This window comes from Indicator indicator, chromosome 3, assembly GCF_027791375.1.
Source record: "Indicator indicator isolate 239-I01 chromosome 3, UM_Iind_1.1, whole genome shotgun sequence".
Classification (NCBI taxonomy): domain Eukaryota; kingdom Metazoa; phylum Chordata; class Aves; order Piciformes; family Indicatoridae; genus Indicator; species Indicator indicator.
The window spans coordinates 42,201,208-42,221,453 of record NC_072012.1 but is presented as its reverse complement, the minus strand read 5'-3'; the positions used below and the strand labels follow the sequence as shown (position 1 = coordinate 42,221,453).

Sequence of the window (20,246 nt, the reverse complement as noted above, 5' to 3'; positions counted from 1 at the left end):
TGGCAGCAGGAATGAGAAATCCACTGTATTGAATGTATCCAAAATAAATCCAGTTTAGGTGGGAGCTGACCATGAGCTCATGTGCTCCTGCACCCTCGCCCCATGTGCTTTGTGGTTGAGCAGCCATTTCAAAACATGTACTGTAGCTGGCAAAGCATCTTAAAAGCTGTGTGTCTCCTGCTGAACAAGCCTCTGAGCTGTCTCGGGCTGTAATTTGCTGGCAGACATCTGTGTTGCTGACAGTCTTTCACAGCTGGGTCTCTGGGCTGGGACTTTCAGGCCCATGGCTTGCAGAGGTTAAACTTGAATTGAAGAGAGGGTGGTTCTGGTGGCTTTGACAAGTCCTGGCAACGGAAGCATCAAGAAAGGCTTGGTGGCCGTGTAAGCAAGTGCTGCCAGTTCTAAAATGGAGTGTAGGTAGCCTAAGAAGCAGGCCAGATGATAATTGCTTCTTTAAAGGTCTGCACAAAATTCATATTCTGTCTCCACTTTTTATTTAATAGTTAAGACATGATTGGTCAGGCTTTTATTATTCATGGATAGATCCAGCATGGACAGTTTTTGAGGTACTTTGCTCTGACCACAACCTAGACACCTTCCCAAAACCTTTTTTTTTGGCTCATTTTGTCCCTCACTGGCACAGTGGCTCCTTCCAGGATTCCCTTCTCAGCCTCCTATGGGGCTGAATGAGCTGTAGAGTGCTGCACTTAACCAAAAGCATCAAGAAGGCACTACCAACTGGCATCAGCTCTGGTGGTTTCAAAGTTAATATTTGTTCTTTCCTGGAATGCAAACAGCAGCCTTTCTGCTGCTTGCACTGAGCTGGGGTACTTTAAAGGCTTGTTTCCAGATCAAAGCTTTAGCTTTTTCACTTGATTTTATGGTGGCAAAAGAACTCTAGATAAACCACACCCATTTTTGGACCTGATTTATTGGTGGCTTTCATTGTCCTTCAAGAGCACACAGAGCTAAGCTGCATCCCATGAAAAATGGTCCAAGCTGGTGTAGTACCCACTGCATGCCATGGCCTGGAGCCCCAGACAGCAGTGAGCAGGGGGAATTGGCTGCTGCCTTTGAGTGTGCCTTATGCACAGCAGCAGCAGCAGAGACCTTGCCAGGTCTGCCCATGTGTCTGATGAGAGTGCACCATGGCACATGGTTTAGCCACCCAAGGGGCAGCCCGTGCTGGGGAATCGCCTGCCCTCATGATTTATTCCAAAGCAGGGAGGCTGGTGCCCTGGGGCGAGCGCTAAGCAAAACCCATTTTATTCTAGAGTCAATATTGTCCACTGCCTGGAAAGCTGCCAGCCTGCTCTGCACTCACCCTTTTCTTTCCAACAGGGAATGTCTTTCAGCCTCTAAGCATCTGATTAAAAAAGCAGCTTCACTTTTCAAGCCGTTTTATTTTGTTTGGGATGGATGCCTTTTGCTTTCATTGTGCAGCCCGCCTTGCCGTCTGCGGTTCAGACTCCAGCTCACAAAAAAGCAGCCTCTCATTAATCACTTATTGGGGATCCAGAATACCCTGGTGAAAGCCAATGTACATGTTTTGCTTGGTAATGTGTGAGCTGATTTGAACAAATACTGCCAATGCCGCCGCTAGCTTGTTCTTTATTGCTGGGCTCCATGTCCTTTGACAAGACGTTCAGGTATCCTGCCCGAGGAGTGCCTGAGCAGATTGAGAAATGCCACAGAAATGCTTTATGGAGCAGCCGCCCGCTCTGTGCCCCCCTTAGTATAAATTGATTTATTGAATCAAGTGCAGAAGCCCTGCTACAGAAACCTCAGGCTGTATTCTCTGGAGAACCACCTAATAAAACAGCCCCAACTGACACTCCTCATTAGCTTTTCCACCGATCCCAAGGCAGTATTTAAAGTGACAGTGTCCCTCTTTTCGTCCTGAATTTATCTGCTGGCTAATGCCTGTGGGTCTAATTAGCTTAGCATTATTAGTCTTATTCAGATAAGCTGCATTTCCTAACAGCTTGATTCCAACTTGTAAAAAGTAATTGGAAGTCTGCAAACCCTGTGCCATAACTTGCTTGATTGCGCCTTTTAGCCAAATTCATGTAATTTACAAAAAGTCACCCTTCAGCTCTCCCCCCTTTTTTTAATTGAGCTTTTTTGTCTAGTGAAACCTTCTGTGCTTCTTCTGTTGGAGTCCTGGCTGTATTGTTGTGTTCCAGACCTCAGCCGTATCCTTTGTACAATCGCCAGGGAGAGATCAAATTTTAATTTCATAATTACTTCACAAGAAAGCAGCCTTTTCCCCAGTCATGCCTGGTATTAATTTCCTCCCAGCAACTTACATTTTCATAATTTAATGATTATGGGCCACCTTTGCAGCAGTGGGGAGAGATAGGATATCATTTTTGCAGCAGAAACTGTGATCCAGAGTCATTTGGCTTTGTTTTTTTTTGTGTGTTTTGCTCTTGTCTCTCATCGCAAGGTAGTGGGATGGGATGTGCCTCTGTGGTGCACACAACCAGAGCAGCTTGCTGGGTTGAGGCTGGGTGTCTGGGGCATGGCTCCTCGATGATGAATGGCTGTTTGCAATGTGCATGTTATGCATCTTTTCAAGATTTGCAGCTCTCACTGAAGGACCAACAGGAGGTGAGAGCTGACCTGCTGTGTACAGCACGTCTCCTGACAGTGACGAATGGCTCTGTTTTCCCCAAGTGCACACATGCCACAGGAGCTGAGCCAGTGTCTTCAGGGCAGGAGAAAGGAGAAACAGGGAAGTAATAGTGCAGCAACAAAAGAGAAAACTAAAGTCTGGAGTAAGGCTTTTTGTAAATGGCCTCTCAGGCAGGTGAGCATGACAAAAATGAGATGGTCTGAGTCACATCCTGCAGGAGCATCTCCTTTGGGAAGCAGTGTGTCTAAGGTCTGTCTCTGCATGGCTGTGCATCTCCGCTTGGGCTTTGCCTTGGCACAGGATCAGGTGCCACATGTGCAAGGGCAAACGAAAGGCTCCCAGTCTGTTTTATCAGAAAGAAACTAAACTGCAAACTGCGGTGAGGTAATCATCAATCTGAAGCCCCAGACAAAAGCATCTCTTCCTCCTGGTAGGGTGAAGTCTCTTCCCCAGCTCCTGCTTTCTCTGGCTTCTGTAGCTGCACAAATTTGACATGATCTCGGCTGGGTCCCTAGGAAATTCTCTTTCTGTTGCCATCCCAGAGTGACTTATGGCTCTGCTCCTGGCTAGGAGGAGTTCCTTGCTCTGTGGAGGAGTTTCCAGCTCTGCTGCAGGATGGTGATGCCTCTGCTTACTGTGTCTTGGTGCCTGCCCCATCCTACATTACAGCAATCTTTCCCAGAAGAGTTTGCTTCATGATTTCTCCTTTAACATCAACCTTCTATCCTTCCAGATAGAAGGTTCCCAGATAGCAAGCGTGGAGCAGGCACTTTTGAGGTTAATGTGCAGTGCATCTTCCATCTGCTTCACCACATCCTTTTAACAAGTACAGCAAAATGTGAATTTACTAAAGGATTTTCTGTCCATCACAGTGCATTAAGCCCATAGGGAGTTAACAGCTCGCTTCCCTAGCCCCTCCAGAGAAAATTGCTGACAAACCTTCCTGTTTGTCTTTTAAAAACAGAAGAGATGAAGTAAATTTTCAGAAGTGTTCAAGACAGCAAACTCACTAGGAAATGGCCTAGTGAAACAGTTGCAGAACATGGATCTCCTTGATGTTTAGCTGCAGCATCTGCACACAGTTTCTGTCAGTTTCAGACAGTCACTAGTGGTGAATGAAAGCACTCCAGTACACTTGCCATGGCTCCTAGACACAAAAGCAGCAAGGCAGGCTGCTTATAAATACCCTCAGTTCATTTTACCCTGATTTGTCCTTTGCCCAGACAAAGTCCTCTCTAGATCCTTGGCCAACCTCTTCCCAGTTTTTCCTCCACTACATTCTTTTAAAGTTCCTTTAGAGACAAATGGACTTAAAAAACAACCACACTCCAGGAGATGCCTGAGAGAAGATTCTGGTTATGAATCTTTAAAGTGGGCTGGCCAAAATGGATAGATTTTCTCTTCCTTAGGAATTACTTCGACAGGAGTACATGATGCTGTGAAATACATCATCTCAAAAGTCTGGACTCCATATGTGGACTGTACATGACAATATAGGCTCCCTGGAGGTCTAGAGCTCATGTCCTAGTCTGATTTGACCAAGCCAGAGATCATATGGGTGTACAAGTTATGCTGAGGTTACTTTTAATTTTTCAAATTTTATTTATCAATATGTAGATGGATAGACAGAACTGTCATGTGCAAAATGAAGCATTATGTAGCTTCAGGTTCAGAAGAAGAATCACAGAAAGTTAGGTGCCAGAAGGGACCTCAAAAGATCATCCAGTCCAACCCCCCTACCAGAGCAGGATCACCTAGAGCAGATCACACAGGAACACATCAAGGCAGGTCTTGAATATCTCCAGAGAGGGAGACTCCACAACCCCCCTGGGCAGCCTGTTCCAGTGTTCTGTCACCCTCACAGCAAAAAAAAAATTTCCTTGTGTTTCCATGGAACTTCCTAGGCCTCGACTTCCACCCATTGCCCTTTGTCCTGTCATTGGGCATCACCCAGAAGAGCCTGGCTCCATCCTCTTGGCACTCACCCTTTACATCTTTATAAATATGAATGAGGTCACCCCTCAGTCTCCTCCTCTCCAAGCTAAAGAGCCCCAGCTTCTTCAGTCTCTTCTCATAAGGAAGATCTTCCACTCCCTTCATCATTTTTGTGGCTCTGCGCTGGACTCTTTCAAACAGTTCCCTGAGGTCCTTCTTGAACTGAGGGGCCCAGAACTGGACACAATATTCCAGATTGGGCCTCACCAGGGCAGAGTAGAGGGGGACCTACTAACCACAGCCCTTCTAACACACCCCAGAATGGCATTGGCCTTCTTGGCCACAAGAGCACATTGCTGGATCATGGTCAACCTTTCATCCACTAGGACCCCCAGGTCCCTTTCCCCTTCACTGCTCTTCAACAGGTCAGTCCCCAACCTATACTGATGCATGGGGTTGTTCTTTCCCAGGTGCAGGACTCTGCACTTGCCCTTGTTGAATTTCATTAAATTTCTCCCTGCCCAACTCTCCAGCATGTATGTTTCTGAATTTTCTGGGCAAAACTTCTGGTTTAAAATTTCCATGCTGAAACTACCTTAGTTTAGAGGAGATCTTTCCCAAAAAACTCCTTTGTGCATATGTGCACATGCATTTTTTGCTAACTGATTTGGTTTGGTCATCATCTTTTGTTTTAACAAGCATTAGTGTATTTTGTGTGCTTTTATTATCTTCATTTATCATCGTTTTGCCTCATTATATGTCAGAGGAGTAATAGGGGAAAGATACTGAGGCACTGGAACATTGAAGCTAGCCTACCTAGAGGGTATTTAGTATCAGGCAATGCTGTCTGGATTCAGAGGTCCTGACTCTGCAGAGTAAGGACATTGCAAAAAACCACGGCTGGATCATTTTCATGTGTGCATCATTTTCAGCAGTTTGGTTGCCAACCTGCACTACACCATCTTTTCTTCATGGTAGTAGGGCTCCAGTCAGAGGGCTGGAGCACCTCTCCTATGAAGACAGACTGAGAAAGTTGGGGTTGTTCAGTCTGAAGAAGAGAAGGCTCTCAGGAGACCTAATAGCAACCTTCCAGTACCTGAAGGGGGCCTGCAGGAAGGCTGGAAAGGGACTGTTTGTGAAGGCCTGCAGTGACAGATAGGATGAAGGGCAATGGTTTGATATTAAAGAACAGAATCAGGTTGGATGTTAGGCTCTCAGGTCAGGGTAGTCTGTGTTTTCATTACCATCTGTTGTGCCTGGGGATGGCAACGTGATATTTTTCATGACCACAGTTTGCTGTAAAGAAAATATAATGTGGATTTCAGTTCTGGTCATCAACAACTTCTACTCTTACGTGAATTTGTATGTGCTTTCGGAAGGCCAGTTCTAAGAACAAATTCTATGGCAGGAGAATGCATAACACATGTAAGAAATTATCTGGGATTTTGGCTCTGAAATTTGCATTTGGGAGCTGACCAGTTACACAAGTTCTGACCCAGCAATATGCAGGTAACTTTGACAGCCTTTTATTTGAAGAGTGCCTAAAGCACTGCTAATGACCTCAGCACTGTAGATTGTCTTGTGCATTTAGCAGCTTCTGGTGATTTTTTTTTTCACAATGTATTTAGAGCAGATTCCAGTTAGCATATAAGTAACATCATGTCAGTCCTAGTTCTTTCGTTCTGACATCTCTCTTGGCTCCCGGCGCGTATTGGCCCGGTTTTCCGAAACGTTGATCCTGAGTCCAAATGTAACTTTGTGGGTGGTACATATGTCAAGCCCTAGTTGAGTATTTTTGGACAGCAGTAGCATTTCATAATTCTTTTGAAATGAAAAGAAGAAACTAAGTTAACTGATGAAAAAAAAAAGGCAGCTAGATCTAGCTGGGCACAGGCTTGCCTATTCTACTCACCACCCCCACCCTTTCTGGTTTTCCATTTGGAAAAATAGAGGTTTACGTGGCAGAAACACTTGACAGGATTTAGTCTCATCCAGAACAGCAAGCAATAGCACAGCCTGCCTTGTCATACTCTGGTGGCCACTCCTGGGATGCAGAGAGGAAGATGGGGAGAGTAGAGGTTGCAACTCACAGGATCACAGGATGTTAGGGGTTGGAAGGTTCTTCTGGAGATCTTCAAGTCCAAACCCCCTGCCAGAGCAGCACCATAGAATCTAGTGCAGGTCACACAGGAACACATCCAGACAGGTCTAGAAAGTCTCCAGAGAAGGAGATTCCACAACCTCTCTGGGCAGCCTGTTCCAGTGCTCTGTGAGCCTTACAGTAAAGAAGTTCTTCCTCGTGTTGAGGTGGAACTTCCTATGCTATAGCTTACATCCATTGCCCCTTGTCCTACCACAGGGCACAAGCGGGCAGAGGCTGTCCCTTCCTTCCTGACACCCAGCTCTCATCTATTTATATACATTGATTAGATCCCTTCTCAGTCTTCTCCTCTCCAGACTAAAAAGCACTCTGTGTTTGTTAAAACAGTGAGCTAGGCACAGAATTATGTAGTTGGGTGAATGAGGCCAGGTTGGCACTAGAAAAGCCAAACAACCCCCTCAGGTTCTCTGAGTGTCTGTGTTTGGTGTACCAACTGCCATATTATGTCTTTACACACAGCAAGCTCTAAACAGCGCACGAAGCTATAAATGCAACTTTATTACATAAAATCAAGTGTAGTCCGGAAGGTTGTAACCTGTGTGAAATAAACACGTGTGCTAGGTACAGGGGGTTTCAGAGATCACAAATCAAAATGAACTTCATTCCTTCCTTCCTTCTCCCCAGTGTAGTTGCTGAACTGCTAGCTGAAAAGTGGTCCTTCGTCTTTCTCTTGCAGCAAACCCTGTGCTCATATATTATTAATTCTGTTTTGCTAGTAATGCAGGACATAGCTACTTTTCTAGAGTGTCTCAGGTTGCTTTTGAGTGTCTCTCTGCCAGCTCCACTGCTGTGGTTGCAGTTCTGAGCATTTTTTCCAAGCACTGATAATTTTTCAGGCAACAGCCATGTGAACAGAAAAAGAGTGTTTGAGATGAGTCTTGACACCCAAGTTCTGAGCCCAAGAGGCAATTTGCTGTGGAAAAACCACAAACAAATCACTGTGCCCCTCTGGGCATCCCTCACTTAGTCACATAGCTTCAGGAGGTCATAGGCTAGTCAGCTGCCATTCCTAATCTGCTGATGAAACGTTAGCTTCAACCTTTGCAACAGCCTCTTCTAGCATTCTTATGCTGTTGTGTCGCAGTTGAAGGCCCTAGGGATGAAGGTCCTTACAGTGGTTCCAAAAAGATGCTGGACTCAGCAGCAGGGACCATTCTTTTGCATGAAATTGGCCTAAACAATGTTTTTTTCACCCCTTTTTTTATCATCTTGGAGACAGACTGAGAGAGTTGGGGCTGTTCAGTCTGGAGAAGAGAAGGCTCCGAGGAGACCTTATTGTGGCCTTCCAGTATCTGAAGGGGGCCTACAAGAAAGCTGGGGAGGGACTTTTTCGTGTGTCAGGTAGTGATAGGACTAGGGGGAATGGAGTAAAACTAGAAGTGGGTGGATTGAGATTGGATGTTAGGAAGAAGTTCTTCCCCATGAGGGTGGTGAGACACTGGGACAGGTTGCCCAGGGAAGTGGTGGAAGTCCCATCCCTGGAAGTTTTTAAGGCCAGGCTGGATGTGGCTCTGAGCAAGCTGATCTCGTGGGAGGTGTCCCTGCCTATGGCAGGGGGGTTGGAACTAAATGATCCTTGAGGTCCCTTCCAGCCCTGAAAATTCTGTGATTCTGTGGTCTTCCTAAAACACAGTCAGTGTGAGGTGCTATGCAGGAGAATATAAGGAAGGAGGGGAGAAATGGAAGAATATTTGTCCAAATGTTTTTGGCTACCTACAGGACAATGTAAAGTAAGGGCATCAGTCTTGAGTATTTGTAGTTATCTTGCTGATAGTATGGTTTGTAGTAAAGAATGGGCTTGGTTTTTCTTTTTAAAGGGGGGTTGCAAACAGTTAATTTGTATCAACTTAAGTAATTTTTGCTTTTTGTAACAAATAAGTACAACACCTCAAAAATCCAGTAGGAATGGTTGTCTCTCAGGGCTTGTGGTTTGGCTAGTCACTTGACTGATGCCCAACATGAACTCAGTTGATACCCAGTTTCTTGGTGTCAGAGCACAAGTGGCTTTATAAAGGGAATGGGAAAGAGGTCAGACTCCCCCTCAAGGAGGTTTCACTAGGGCTCCCAGCACTGTGGGTCCAGATGGAATTCTGTCTGGGATATGTTCATGAGCAGTCAGGAATAGTAAAATCTTTCCTCCGCATTCAAATGAGGAAATTGAAGTTGGTGACCGAGGCAGAGATGTTAGCTATTCTCTGTTGGAAATAAAGGAAGGAACAAGAGCAAAATCCATGACTGACTCATCCTTCCAAAAAAAATGCTATTCCAGGATTTATACATCAGGGAAATATTAACATGCTGGCCACATGTAGTGCCTTTTTGTTTGTTTTAAAGGCTAATTACTTTCCCTTGTGCAAAATGACATTTAAATGACTTCACTGTATTGTCCCTTACAGACATACCTGGGTATCATGGTTACATACCCAAGATACTCTTGAGTATGTGGTCTTCCATGAAGCACCCTTTGCCACCCTCACCTGGTTCCATTCTGGGATTTCACACATAGTAGTAATACAACACCGTTTATTGATGCCAGGTCTATGCCATATTTTGGTGAAGCAGGGGGGGTTGGATTACAATATAGGCTTTCACCCTTAATTTTTAAGTTCCTTCTGGTTTCTGTCACAGTCTTAACATTGCTTAAACTGGTTGAATATGACTCCCTGGAGTTCAAGCAGCTAACCCAGCTGGAGAGCCATGCAGCAGGGGCTGATGGTGGCTGGCAAGTGACTCACAGAATGTTAGGGGCTGGAAGGGACCTTGAAAGATATCTGGTCCAACCCTCCTGCAGAGCAGGATCACCTATATGATATAACACACAGCACTTTCCCTCCTCCCACTTCTTCCTTCCTCTTTGGCAGGGAGCACTGACTTGTGTGCTCGGGGGATGATTTTGGTGTCTCCCCAAGGGCTTTGGGCAGGAGTGGGCCAGCAGGGACGGACAACATGCAGGAAAAGGCTGGAGAGGGACTATTTTGTGGTATGAAGGGACTCCACAGCTTACAAGAATGACAGCCATCTATTTATTTAAGGGTATTTTTATTTCTCACTGGCAAAATCGCTCACCTTCTCACCTCATCAATGTCAACAGATGGATGTGTAAAAGGTAAAGTAGACAGACATGTAGTAAACAGAATTGGAGCATGCACATTCACTTCTCTTGTCTCTTGGCCATGGGAAAACTGCTGTAAAACATGAAATCTCTGACAACCTTGACTGTTGCAGTCAAGGTCAAATGAGCACTAAATAACCTCCTAAGACTCTTCAGCGTGTGAAGCTTCTCTTGGTTTAAGCAACCCTGAAAAGTGAGAACAGGATTGGAGAGCTGTTTCACACTTTGCCTGTGTACAGGTCCTGTCATTGCTCATCATTTTCACACTACCAGTGTGAACCTCACCATTGGTTAGCTTCTTGGTAGGTTTGGGGTTTTTTGTTTCTTTCTGGTTTTTAAGACACTATATTATGGTATAGCTGCTGCCATAGCCAATGACATCTTACCTGATTAGCATGTTATTCCTGTCCAGCTCTTTCTCCTTGCAAGCAGCTGAAGCAGCTTGGCATGTTAGATACACCCTCATGTTCACTTTTCCTTTCAGCGTAATGGATAACTCTTCAGGGAAAAATCTTTCCATAGAAAAAGAAATTTATATCTTGGTTCACAAAGTCCTAGGAAAAATAATGGGGGAGCGGGTGGGGGGTATTGGTTTTGGTGTGTGAGTTGTTGTGTTGTTTTTTTAATCACTGCTGTTTGTTTCAGGGCACCAGGTCACTAATTGAATGCAAGTTTTATAAATGTTGTTTGTCCTCCTCCCACAGGGCATACAAAACCATTGAGGAAGATGACTTGAAGTTTCCCCTTATCTATGGAGAAGGCAAGAAGGTGAGCATGTTTGCTTTCCTCAGAGCAAAGGAAGAATGAATTCTGTGCTGTTTACCACTTGGTTTACCCTGTGGCACTCCAGTGTTTTCCACCCAGTATCTCTTTTATAGTATCCTTTTGACAGTTTTAAAGAATATCTTGATTCCCTCATAAATCAGTCTCATGTCTGGGTGGTGACAGGGAGAACTCAATATAATAGAAAGCATTTTTAGTATATTGCCAAATATATTCATTTGCTGTTCAGTTTGCTTTTGTGTTGTGGTTTGTTTGTTTTTTGGGTTTTTTTTTAATTGTAAGTAGACTACAATGAGACCATCTTAAATAATTGATTTTAAATGGTCCATGTTTCATTGTAAAATATAACTAGGCAGGATGATGATAGGAAAATACCTCATGTTTGAAAACTAAGCAGGAGGATGTTTAATAGTGCTCTGAGACGCAAAACTCTAATTTAGGAAGGGGAAGGATCAGGCCAGGATTTGGAAAGTGTAACACCCCTTAACTGTATCTTCTTCACCCAGTGTACGTGAACTCACTGTTGAATTTTTCTGGTGTGTGAATGCTGATAGCTTCTCTTGACAGGGAGAAACTAACCATTCTGTTTGGGTGTACTCTGTTTCCAGCTCTGTAATTAAGAACAGTGAGATCGTTAGTGCTGATCCCAGCAAGCTTAGCTGCATGCAGCAATAGGATCAATACAAGGACGCAGTGGTGTCAGTTTGCCAATATTGGTATGCTTGCTGTGTTTCTAAATACTGCTCCCCTGCTGCATTAGGTTCTTATCTCAGTGCAAAAATACACACTCTTTAAAATTAGTCCAGGTTTTGAAGGTTGAGACCTGCAGCTTATCTCTGAATTTAGTTAGGTTTGTAATTATTTGCAAAATGTTTCATGCACATCTTTTTAATTTACTTTGTTGTTGCCTTATGGAGCTAGCGGTTACTGAGGCAAAATAATTTTAAGTCAGTTGCTTGCTGTTATTGATACTGAGAGCTCTCTTCTCCAGAAGCTACTGTGGCTAAACTAGAGTTTTGGGGAAGCAATACACAGACAGCAGAGAGCAAGGTTCCCCATGAGGCTGTCTGCCTGGTCAGTCTTTAGAGAATTGTTAATCAACCCTTTGGGAGACAGCTTTATACAGAGGAAGGTGCTTGGGGAAAGAAGTGGTAGACTTGAGGTAAAAGCAGACCTGCCCTATGCTGGCTCTCCACTAATGGGTCAGTGCCATTGTCACCTGCCTCTTCAACAATTTAAGATGGCCTGTAGCATTTTCCCTTGGTGGAGGGAATATACAGCAATATGTCAATAGGGAAAGGCTGCAGACCTCTTAGGTGAGTAGTTAGGCTCCTCATCGCTTCTACAAAACCTGTTTACTAACAGTGTAATTTGCTGAGGGAATGCTTATGTAGACTGGTATGGGACACTGATGTGATCTGTTAGGTTTCTGTAGTCCTAGTACCTTAGAGATGGTCACAGTCTAGGTACCCTTTAGGATGCGGATGGATACGAAGCTTTGAATAACAAGAGAAATGGCAATGACCTGAGTGTGACAAGCTTTGAAGCTGATTAGCTGTCTTCAATCTAGAGTTTGTGAGAGAGAAAAGGAATTTGTCCTTAACTGTAGCAGTTAGAGAGTAGGAACACTGTCACTTTTCCTGTTGGCACAGTGCAGTGTAACAAGATTTGATCTCATTGTTTTTCTTTATTTCCAGGCTCGGGTTATGGCAACAATCGGAGTGACACGAGGACTGGGAGACCATGACCTGAAAGTGCATGACTCGAATATATACATCAAACCTTTCCTGTCCTCATCTCCCGAGGTAAAACAGTCAAGGTTCAACTGTCAGAATTGTGGGAGAGAAACGAATATACTCATGTGCTTATTTATTCTTCTGATTGTGGTTCAGTCCACGTAATATGCTGCCCTTCCCATAGGTGTAGCGTGTTAGTAACATCCACACAAGAGGAACTTTATGAGTTCCTGAGCTGTATGCCCTATCTCTGGTTGCTCCATGTTCCTCACAGAGCATCAATGCCTTTTCTCTCCCTAGTCTATGGTTATCTCATAGCCTCACCACTCAGTGTGACAGTGTGCTGGACACTTCTATTGCCCCAAGAGGAACAAAAGAATGATGCTCATACAAATGGATTGGAAAGTGATGGAAAGTTTAAATGGAAAAGCAATTGGTGTTTTACAGAAAACTATGAAGCATGGTGTTAAAGATAGACCAAAGTATACAGAGTACTTTACACCACACCCAAAGGCCCCCAACTCTTCCCTTCTCCCCACCTGAGGGTATACCCAAAACCCCCAGGGCTCTTTTTCCCCTGCTACTGCTAGGCTAGTCTCAGGCTGGCCAGGTCTGAGACTGCCCCCCTCTTCTCCTCCTGGCATTAAGCCTAGACAAGCCCAAGAGGCCTTGAGATACTCCCCCACCATTACCTGATAGGGAGCATCTCCCACAGGAGCAGAGAAGGAAGAAAGAGGAAGGGAATGACTTGGCAGATGGATTTATAGGGTGCAGGATTTATGGGTAGAAATGCTCTGATTCCTGCGTCCACCTTACTGCGTTGGACACTCAGGACACCAGAGGTGTAACTTATGTGGCAGTAACAGGAGGCACCCAGCCTAAATTGCCACAGACAGACACAGCCAGGTTTCCCTACCTTCATGTGCTCCAGCTTCTCTTCAGGCCTAGAACACGCTGCCTTCACAGAAGCTGATGTAAATTGCATTCTCTAGAGCACAGACATTGGATGTCTTCCACTCTAGCATAGCGTCCTGCTTTAGAGACAGACTAACAGATCAACTCTTATGCAGGAGAATGCTGAGTGATTGGAAGGGTGTTTTTATGCTTCCTCCTGTCCCTTCACCTCCAGTTCTTAATTCTTTATGATTGTTTTGTACAAACACCAAATAATGGCAGGAGTGGCAGCCTGTGTTCCCAAATGATGGCATAGTGAGGGGGTTATACAGTGTTTGTGTTAGGGGTAGCTTGATACGCTTCCATCATGATGACTGGCCACAAACAATTGCAGTTTTTGACCACCAGCGAACTTGCACTGCAGGATATCAAGCCTTCCAAAGGGATTTGAATGTATTTATTAACAAGAAACATGCAAACCTTGCTGCATTTTCCTCTGTAACTGCATTCCTGTTCCTACATCAGGAATGTGTGAGACATATTTTTCATAAAATATTAAGCAAGGACAAACCATCTGATGACAGAACAAAAAGAGAAGGCTTTCCTTCTGTGGTCCAAATGCTGAGAGCCATCCACTGTCAAGTGGCTTGCTGGAGTTTTAACCATACCCAGTATTTGACCTGGGACTTATTGCTTGTTATAGTGAGAGAATGAAAATACAAATACAATTCTGATAGGAAGGAACCAATTTATTAAACTAACCTTGCTTAGGACATCTTTAAGGCTTTTAAAATATTTCAAGTGCTGAGAGGTTGTGGGCCTGAAGAAAAGAGGGAGATATACAGACAGATCCTTCTTCATATTTCTTCCCTGTCGATCAAGTACCTTCCCTCTCCACACTTTGTGTGTGATATTCTTCACTTGGGACCTGCTCCTGTTCTTCTCAGTTGGACAGGCAGCAGGTCTGCTGTCATAACTGTAATGAATTTTCTTGGTGCCAGCAAAATGATAGAATTCTGCCTATTTATTTCTCTCTCTGGCATGCTGAAGCTCAGTGTTTCTGGGGTATGTAATGGCTGCAGCACAGTATCTCAGCAGTATCATCTCTGCCAATTGTTGCTGCGGTATTTGTCTGTATGTATAAACCAAGGCTTCTCATGGGCTTTGCTGTTCTGTGTGGAGTGTGTCTGTACATGTTCAAATTCTGGAATATGACATCCAGTTTATATGCTATCCACGTTTCAGGATCTCTTAACTGCTTTGCAAAAGGGAAGCAAAATTGGCTTTGTTTCCATGTTCCCTTCACAGCTAAATTCAGCAGAAGTGTATGAGGGCAGGAGGAGGAAAGATAGAGTATCAGCCACCTCAATTAAGAGATACTGGCAAAGAAAAAATAAAAGCCCTGAAATTTTATTAGGTAGAAACATGGTCCAACCTGCTTTCCACTGCACCTCCTTCTCTTACTCTTCCTTCTTTTCTCAGAGAGTGCCCTAATGCTTTATCTCCTCCTGCTTTTCCTTGACTTGTTCTGTCCATGCATGGACAGTGCACCTCGCAGAGAAACCAGTGTTAAGAAACGACGTCTTTATGCTGCCATCTGGGAAGCTTGGCACTCGGAAGCGGAGGCAGTGGCGTCAAGCAGCAGTCATATTTGGCCCTTGTGCAGCATTGGATTTCAAACTGTTTATCTAGAGGTAGGGAAGCACAATGTCTGGTTTCCAGACCTGGAAAAACGGAGGCACAGGAAATTAAGGCGCACAGTGAGTTGTGACAGAAGGAGGATCCAAGTCCTCTGACTTCTGTTTCTGTACTGTAGTTATAGCATCCTTTCCCAAATTGGGGACAATGTGGGGAGTTTTCAGAATATTTTACTTCTAGCATGACAAAGCCCTGGCCACCAAAATTTAGCTGAAGGAAAGAGACTAGATCCAGAAATAGGCATATAACAGTAATTTCACAGGGTGTTGTGAAATGATACTTTGATAGAGTGCCAGGCTACGGGAGGAGAAGTCATGTAGCCAAGACTGACAAATGTAATCAGGATTCAGTGGCTCAGCTGTTAGGAGACCAGATTTGGAGGAGTTCTGCAGGTTGGTGAGCTCTAGAGAATTGAGCCTTTTATAATGAACTGGAATAGTACAAAGCAGGCAAGCCATTGCCGGGGCTGTCTGGCATGGAATTAAATATTTATTTTTCATAATGGAACAGTTCATTTGAAAGCTTTCAGCAGGAAATTCTGCTTTTTAAAGCTCAGCAAGAGCCACTTTGTTGCAGCTGAAAAGCAGAATTTAATCCTGAAATTTTTCAAACAAATGTAATCAGCCATTTGCTGGAAGAGTTGTGGCTCTGATGGCAGCATTTGGCCCTTGCCAGCAATGAACCTGAAACCTAGTCACCACAGCAAATGCTGAGGTAATGAAGGAGAATTCTTCTTTCATTGTGTCAGTAAAATATTCCTGACAACTCCACAAATACATCAAGGGAGACCATTTCAGATTCAGGTCTGCCTTCTGGAGAAATCTTAGGAATTAACATTGTTGAAAGGAACAAGCAAGGCAAATACTTCGAGAAGTACAGTGTGATCAAAGGGGAGTCAAGGTGGCTTCAAGAAGCAAACATAACACTTCAGTGGCTTGAAGTCCTTCAGAGTTATGTCTACCAGAGAATTAAAAAAAAAAATAATAAAAGCAGTAGATGGTCTTGTATGAGCACTTTGATTCCTCAGAAAACTTTTGAGGGATTGTTCTGCTTTACAGGTTATTAATATAAAAGATATGAAGCTACGGACTAAGTGGAAAGTTGGCAGAGTCTACTGGAAATTGGCTAAAGGGCAGGAAACAAAGGGTGGCAGTAAAAAGCTAAAAGGAGATTAATTGGTGAGTGCTGCAGGGAGCAGTGTTGGGACCCGCTTTTTATTATTTACATATAAATTACTTGGAGGGTGGTAGTGAAAGATCTTGGCGTTCGCCAGCCAAGCTGCGCCACGTAACACTGCATAAAAAGGGATGATACAATTAAGAAAGGGCTTAATTTATTGAAGTAGCTGAATTGATCAATAGTACAGGCGAGTGAATGCTGTCTGTTGTTTGGCTATGATTCCCCTGGGGCTGTCTGCTGAGGGGCACCTCAGGTGGCTGCAGGCTCGTGTGTCACTCTGTTGTAAACGGTTTTCGACCTGCGGGGACTCGCGCTGGCTGCCTCTTAAAAACAAGCCTGGCAAACAAGCTGCAGTGCCTTCACAGAGCTGCCATGGTGCTTACAAGCCATATAGTGCCTTCACAGAGCTGCCATGGTGCTTACAAGCCATATAGTGCCTTCACAGAGCTGCTGTGGTGCTTACAAGCCATATAGTGCCTTCACAGAGCTGCCATGGTGCTTACAAGCCATATAGTGCCTTCACAGAGCTGCCATGGTGCTTACAAGCCATATAGTGCCTTCACAGAGCTGCTGTGGTGCTTACAAGCCATATAGTGCCTTCACAGAGCTGCCATGGTGCTTACAAGCCATATAGTGCCTTCACAGAGCTGCTGTGGTGCTTACAAGCCATATAGTGCCTTCACAGAGCTGCCATGGTGCTTACAAGCCATATAGTGCCTTCACAGAGCTGCCATGGTGCTTACAAGCCATATAGTGCCTTCACAGAGCTGCCATGGTGCTTACAAGCCATATAGTGCCTTCACAGAGCTGCCGTGGTGCTTACAAGCCATATAGTGCCTTCACAGAGCTGCTGTGGTGCTTACAAGCCATATAGTGCCTTCACAGAGCTGCTGTGGTGCTTACAAGCCATATAGTGCCTTCACAGAGCTGCTGTGGTGCTTACAAGCCATATAGTGCCTTCACAGAGCTGCTGTGGTGCTTACAAGCCATATAGTGCCTTCACAGAGCTGCCGTGGTGCTTACAAGCCATATAGTGCCTTCACAGAGCTGCCGTGGTGCTTACAAGCCATATAGTGCCTTCACAGAGCTGCCATGGTGCTTACAAGCCATATAGTGCCTTCACAGAGTTGCCATGGTGCTTACAAGCCATATAGTGCCTTCACAGAGCTGCTGTGGTGCTTACAAGCCATATAGTGCCTTCACAGAGCTGCCATGGTGCTTACAAGCCATATAGTGCCTTCACAGAGCTGCCATGGTGCTTACAAGCCATATAGTGCCTTCACAGAGCTGCCATGGTGCTTACAAGCCATAGTGCCTTCACAGAGCTGCTGTGGTGCTTACAAGCCATATAGTGCCTTCACAGAGCTGCCATGGTGCTTACAAGCCATATAGTGCCTTCACAGAGCTGCCATGGTGCTTACAAGCCATATAGTGCCTTCACAGAGCTGCCGTGGTGCTTACAAGCCATATAGTGCCTTCACAGAGCTGCTGTGGTGCTTACAAGCCATATAGTGCCTTCACAGAGCTGCTGTGGTGCTTACAAGCCATATAGTGCCTTCACAGAGCTGCCATGGTGCTTACAAGCCATATAGTGCCTTCACAGAGCTGCTGTGGTGCTTACAAGCCATATAGTGCCTTCACAGAGCTGCTGTGGTGCTTACAAGCCATAGTGCCTTCACAGAGCTGCCATGGTGCTTACAAGCCATATAGTGCCTTCACAGAGCTGCTGTGGAGCTTACAAGCCATATAGTGCCTTCACAGAACTGCCGTGGTGCTTACAAGCCATATAGTGCCTTCACAGAGCTGCTGTGGTGCTTACAAGCCATATAGTGCCTCCACAGAGCTGCTGTGGTACTTACAAGCCATATAGTGCCTTCACAGAACTACTGTGGTGCTTTTTGGCAGCCAAAACCAAGTTTTGTCCAATGGTTAGATACATTTGAAATGGAAATAGAAACCCAGCCTACTGGTTCATTTGTTGCTTGCCTAGAGCATTTTTCTCAGCATTCTTTCCTTCATGTAGGTGAGCAGGATGAGAAAGATAGGGGTTGAAGAAAGGCATATGTTAGATGACAGGCTGCACGCTTGTTCAGACAGATGTCGTGTCTGGCTGTTGGCTCCAGTGGTGTGTGTCTTCTGTTACCTATCAGCAGAGATCTGTAAGTACCAGTCAGAGTAAAATACAGTGTAACCCAGCACTTATTGTCATGGATGTCTGTGCTACAGAGCTTTTGCTGCTCCTTCCTTAAAGTTGTTTTTTAACGTTTTCTGGTTACTGAAGTCAGTTACAGCTAGTTGACACATCAGCTGCTCTGCATCAAGTAAGACATCAATGGATGGTGGAAGTATGGTGACCAAATGGGTGTCTTTTGAGGGCTGCCTTGATGCTCTAGAGAAATGCTGGAGTGAGAAAGTGTTCCACACAACACAGAAAGGGCTGGAGTGTGGGGAGGAGTTGCTGGCAAGGCTCTTGAAACAGCACAGGAGGCAGAGAATAGAGCAGAGGTAGCCCAAGGCATTTGGGGCAGAGGCCACAAGTTCTGTAGATCGCTATCATGGCTGAAGCTTGGCTGCAGCAACAAGTCATGAGGAAGAAGATGAAAGATTCAGGGTGGAATTGCTAGGAAATTTGTCAAGGGTGCAGCATTAGTAAAGCATTTGACAATACTACAGGCTTAGGGGGAGAGAGGCTGGAAAGCTGCCTTTTTGACAGGACCTAGGGATGCTGGCTGACAGCTGTCTGAACACGAGCCAGCAGGAGCAGGGACATGATTTTGTCCCTGTACTCAGCACTGGTGAGATTGCACCTGGAATACTGTGTTCAGTTTTGGGCCTCTCAGTACAAAGATGTTCAGATGCTGGAGTGTGTCCTTAGAACAGCAAAGAACCTGGTCTAGATCACAAGTCTTATGAGGAACAGCTGAGGGAACTAGGATTGTTTAGTCTGGAGAACAGAAGGCTGAGGGGGGACCTCATTGCTGTCTACAACTACCTGAAAGAAGGTTGTAGTGATGTGCGTGTCAGTCTCTTCTCCCTAGTAAGAAGTGATGGGATAAGAGGAAATGGCCTCAAATTGCACCAGGAGAGGTTTAGATAGGATATTAGGAAAAATTTCTTTACTGAATATGGCCAAGCATTGAAATAGACTATCCAGGGGTGTTGTGGAGCCACTGTCCCTAGAGACGTTAAAATCTGTGTAGACGTGGCACTTGGGGACATAGTTTAATGGTCATGATGGTGTTAGGTCGATGGCTGGACTCAATTATCTTAAAGGTCCTTTCCAGCTGGAACAATTATGTAGTTCTATCATTAGTTAATGAAACCTGTGCAGTGCCAGCCAGCATCTAGCCAGCCGTCACCTGCACTAGCAGGGTTCTGCAATATCGTTTTGCAGTGTGTGCAGCTTTGCACAAACTTACGTCATAGAACATCACTGAATTATCCCTGCAGTCAAGTTTTCAGAAATATAGCTGTGAGGAGGAGGCAGTCATTAGGGAGGCTGGGGCTGGAATTAAAAAAAAAAAAATAGTAGTAGTAATAATTTCCATTGGAGTCAGTATGCTCCTTTTGGTCACAGATTTACAGTGCTGTGGGGCTGCTTGCTGGATCTCTTCTCATCTTTCTGAATCTCTCACATATCCCATTCCCTCACCTTCCCTGTGCAGCATGCTGTGGGGTGCTGCCCAACATGGGGTGCATGGAGTGGATGTTCAGTGAGCCCTCCTTTCCTGAGCCTCTGCTACAGATGCTTTGGTACTTCTGGGAGCTCTGCTTTCACTCTGCTCTGTACCCAGCGGAAGGCACCTGTGGATACTGTAAGGGACCCTCATCGACGTGAATAAGAACTAGAACAAAGCTGCTAGCAGAAAAGTGAAAGGTTAGGAGCTGACTTGTTTCTGCACAAAGTGATTTTTGAGCCTAACTTGAACCTATGATAAACTAGACAGCTGTAAATGAACTCAGGTTTTGTCAGCAGCATACTGGGGGCACTACCTACAGAGGTAATCTAGAAATCCAAGGAAAGACATAGAGAAATTAAACAGAAAAAAATTAAGTATTATATGGACATGACTGCCCTGTGTCCCTTCATGGTAACTGGAAGACAGACCC

The 20,246-nt window shown here is 44.9% G+C and overlaps 1 protein-coding gene across 1 annotated transcript in view; it reads left to right on the top strand.

Annotated features, from left to right (window-relative positions):
- PPM1H (protein phosphatase, Mg2+/Mn2+ dependent 1H) overlaps window positions 1-20,246 on the top strand; it is a 139,047-nt gene that overhangs the window by 110,073 nt on the left and 8,728 nt on the right. Inside the window, exons 7-8 of the mRNA XM_054399608.1 lie at window positions 10,551-10,614; window positions 12,327-12,434. Of these exons, the coding sequence (XP_054255583.1) occupies window positions 10,551-10,614; window positions 12,327-12,434 (172 nt within the window). The remainder of the gene's footprint in view (window positions 1-10,550; window positions 10,615-12,326; window positions 12,435-20,246) is intronic.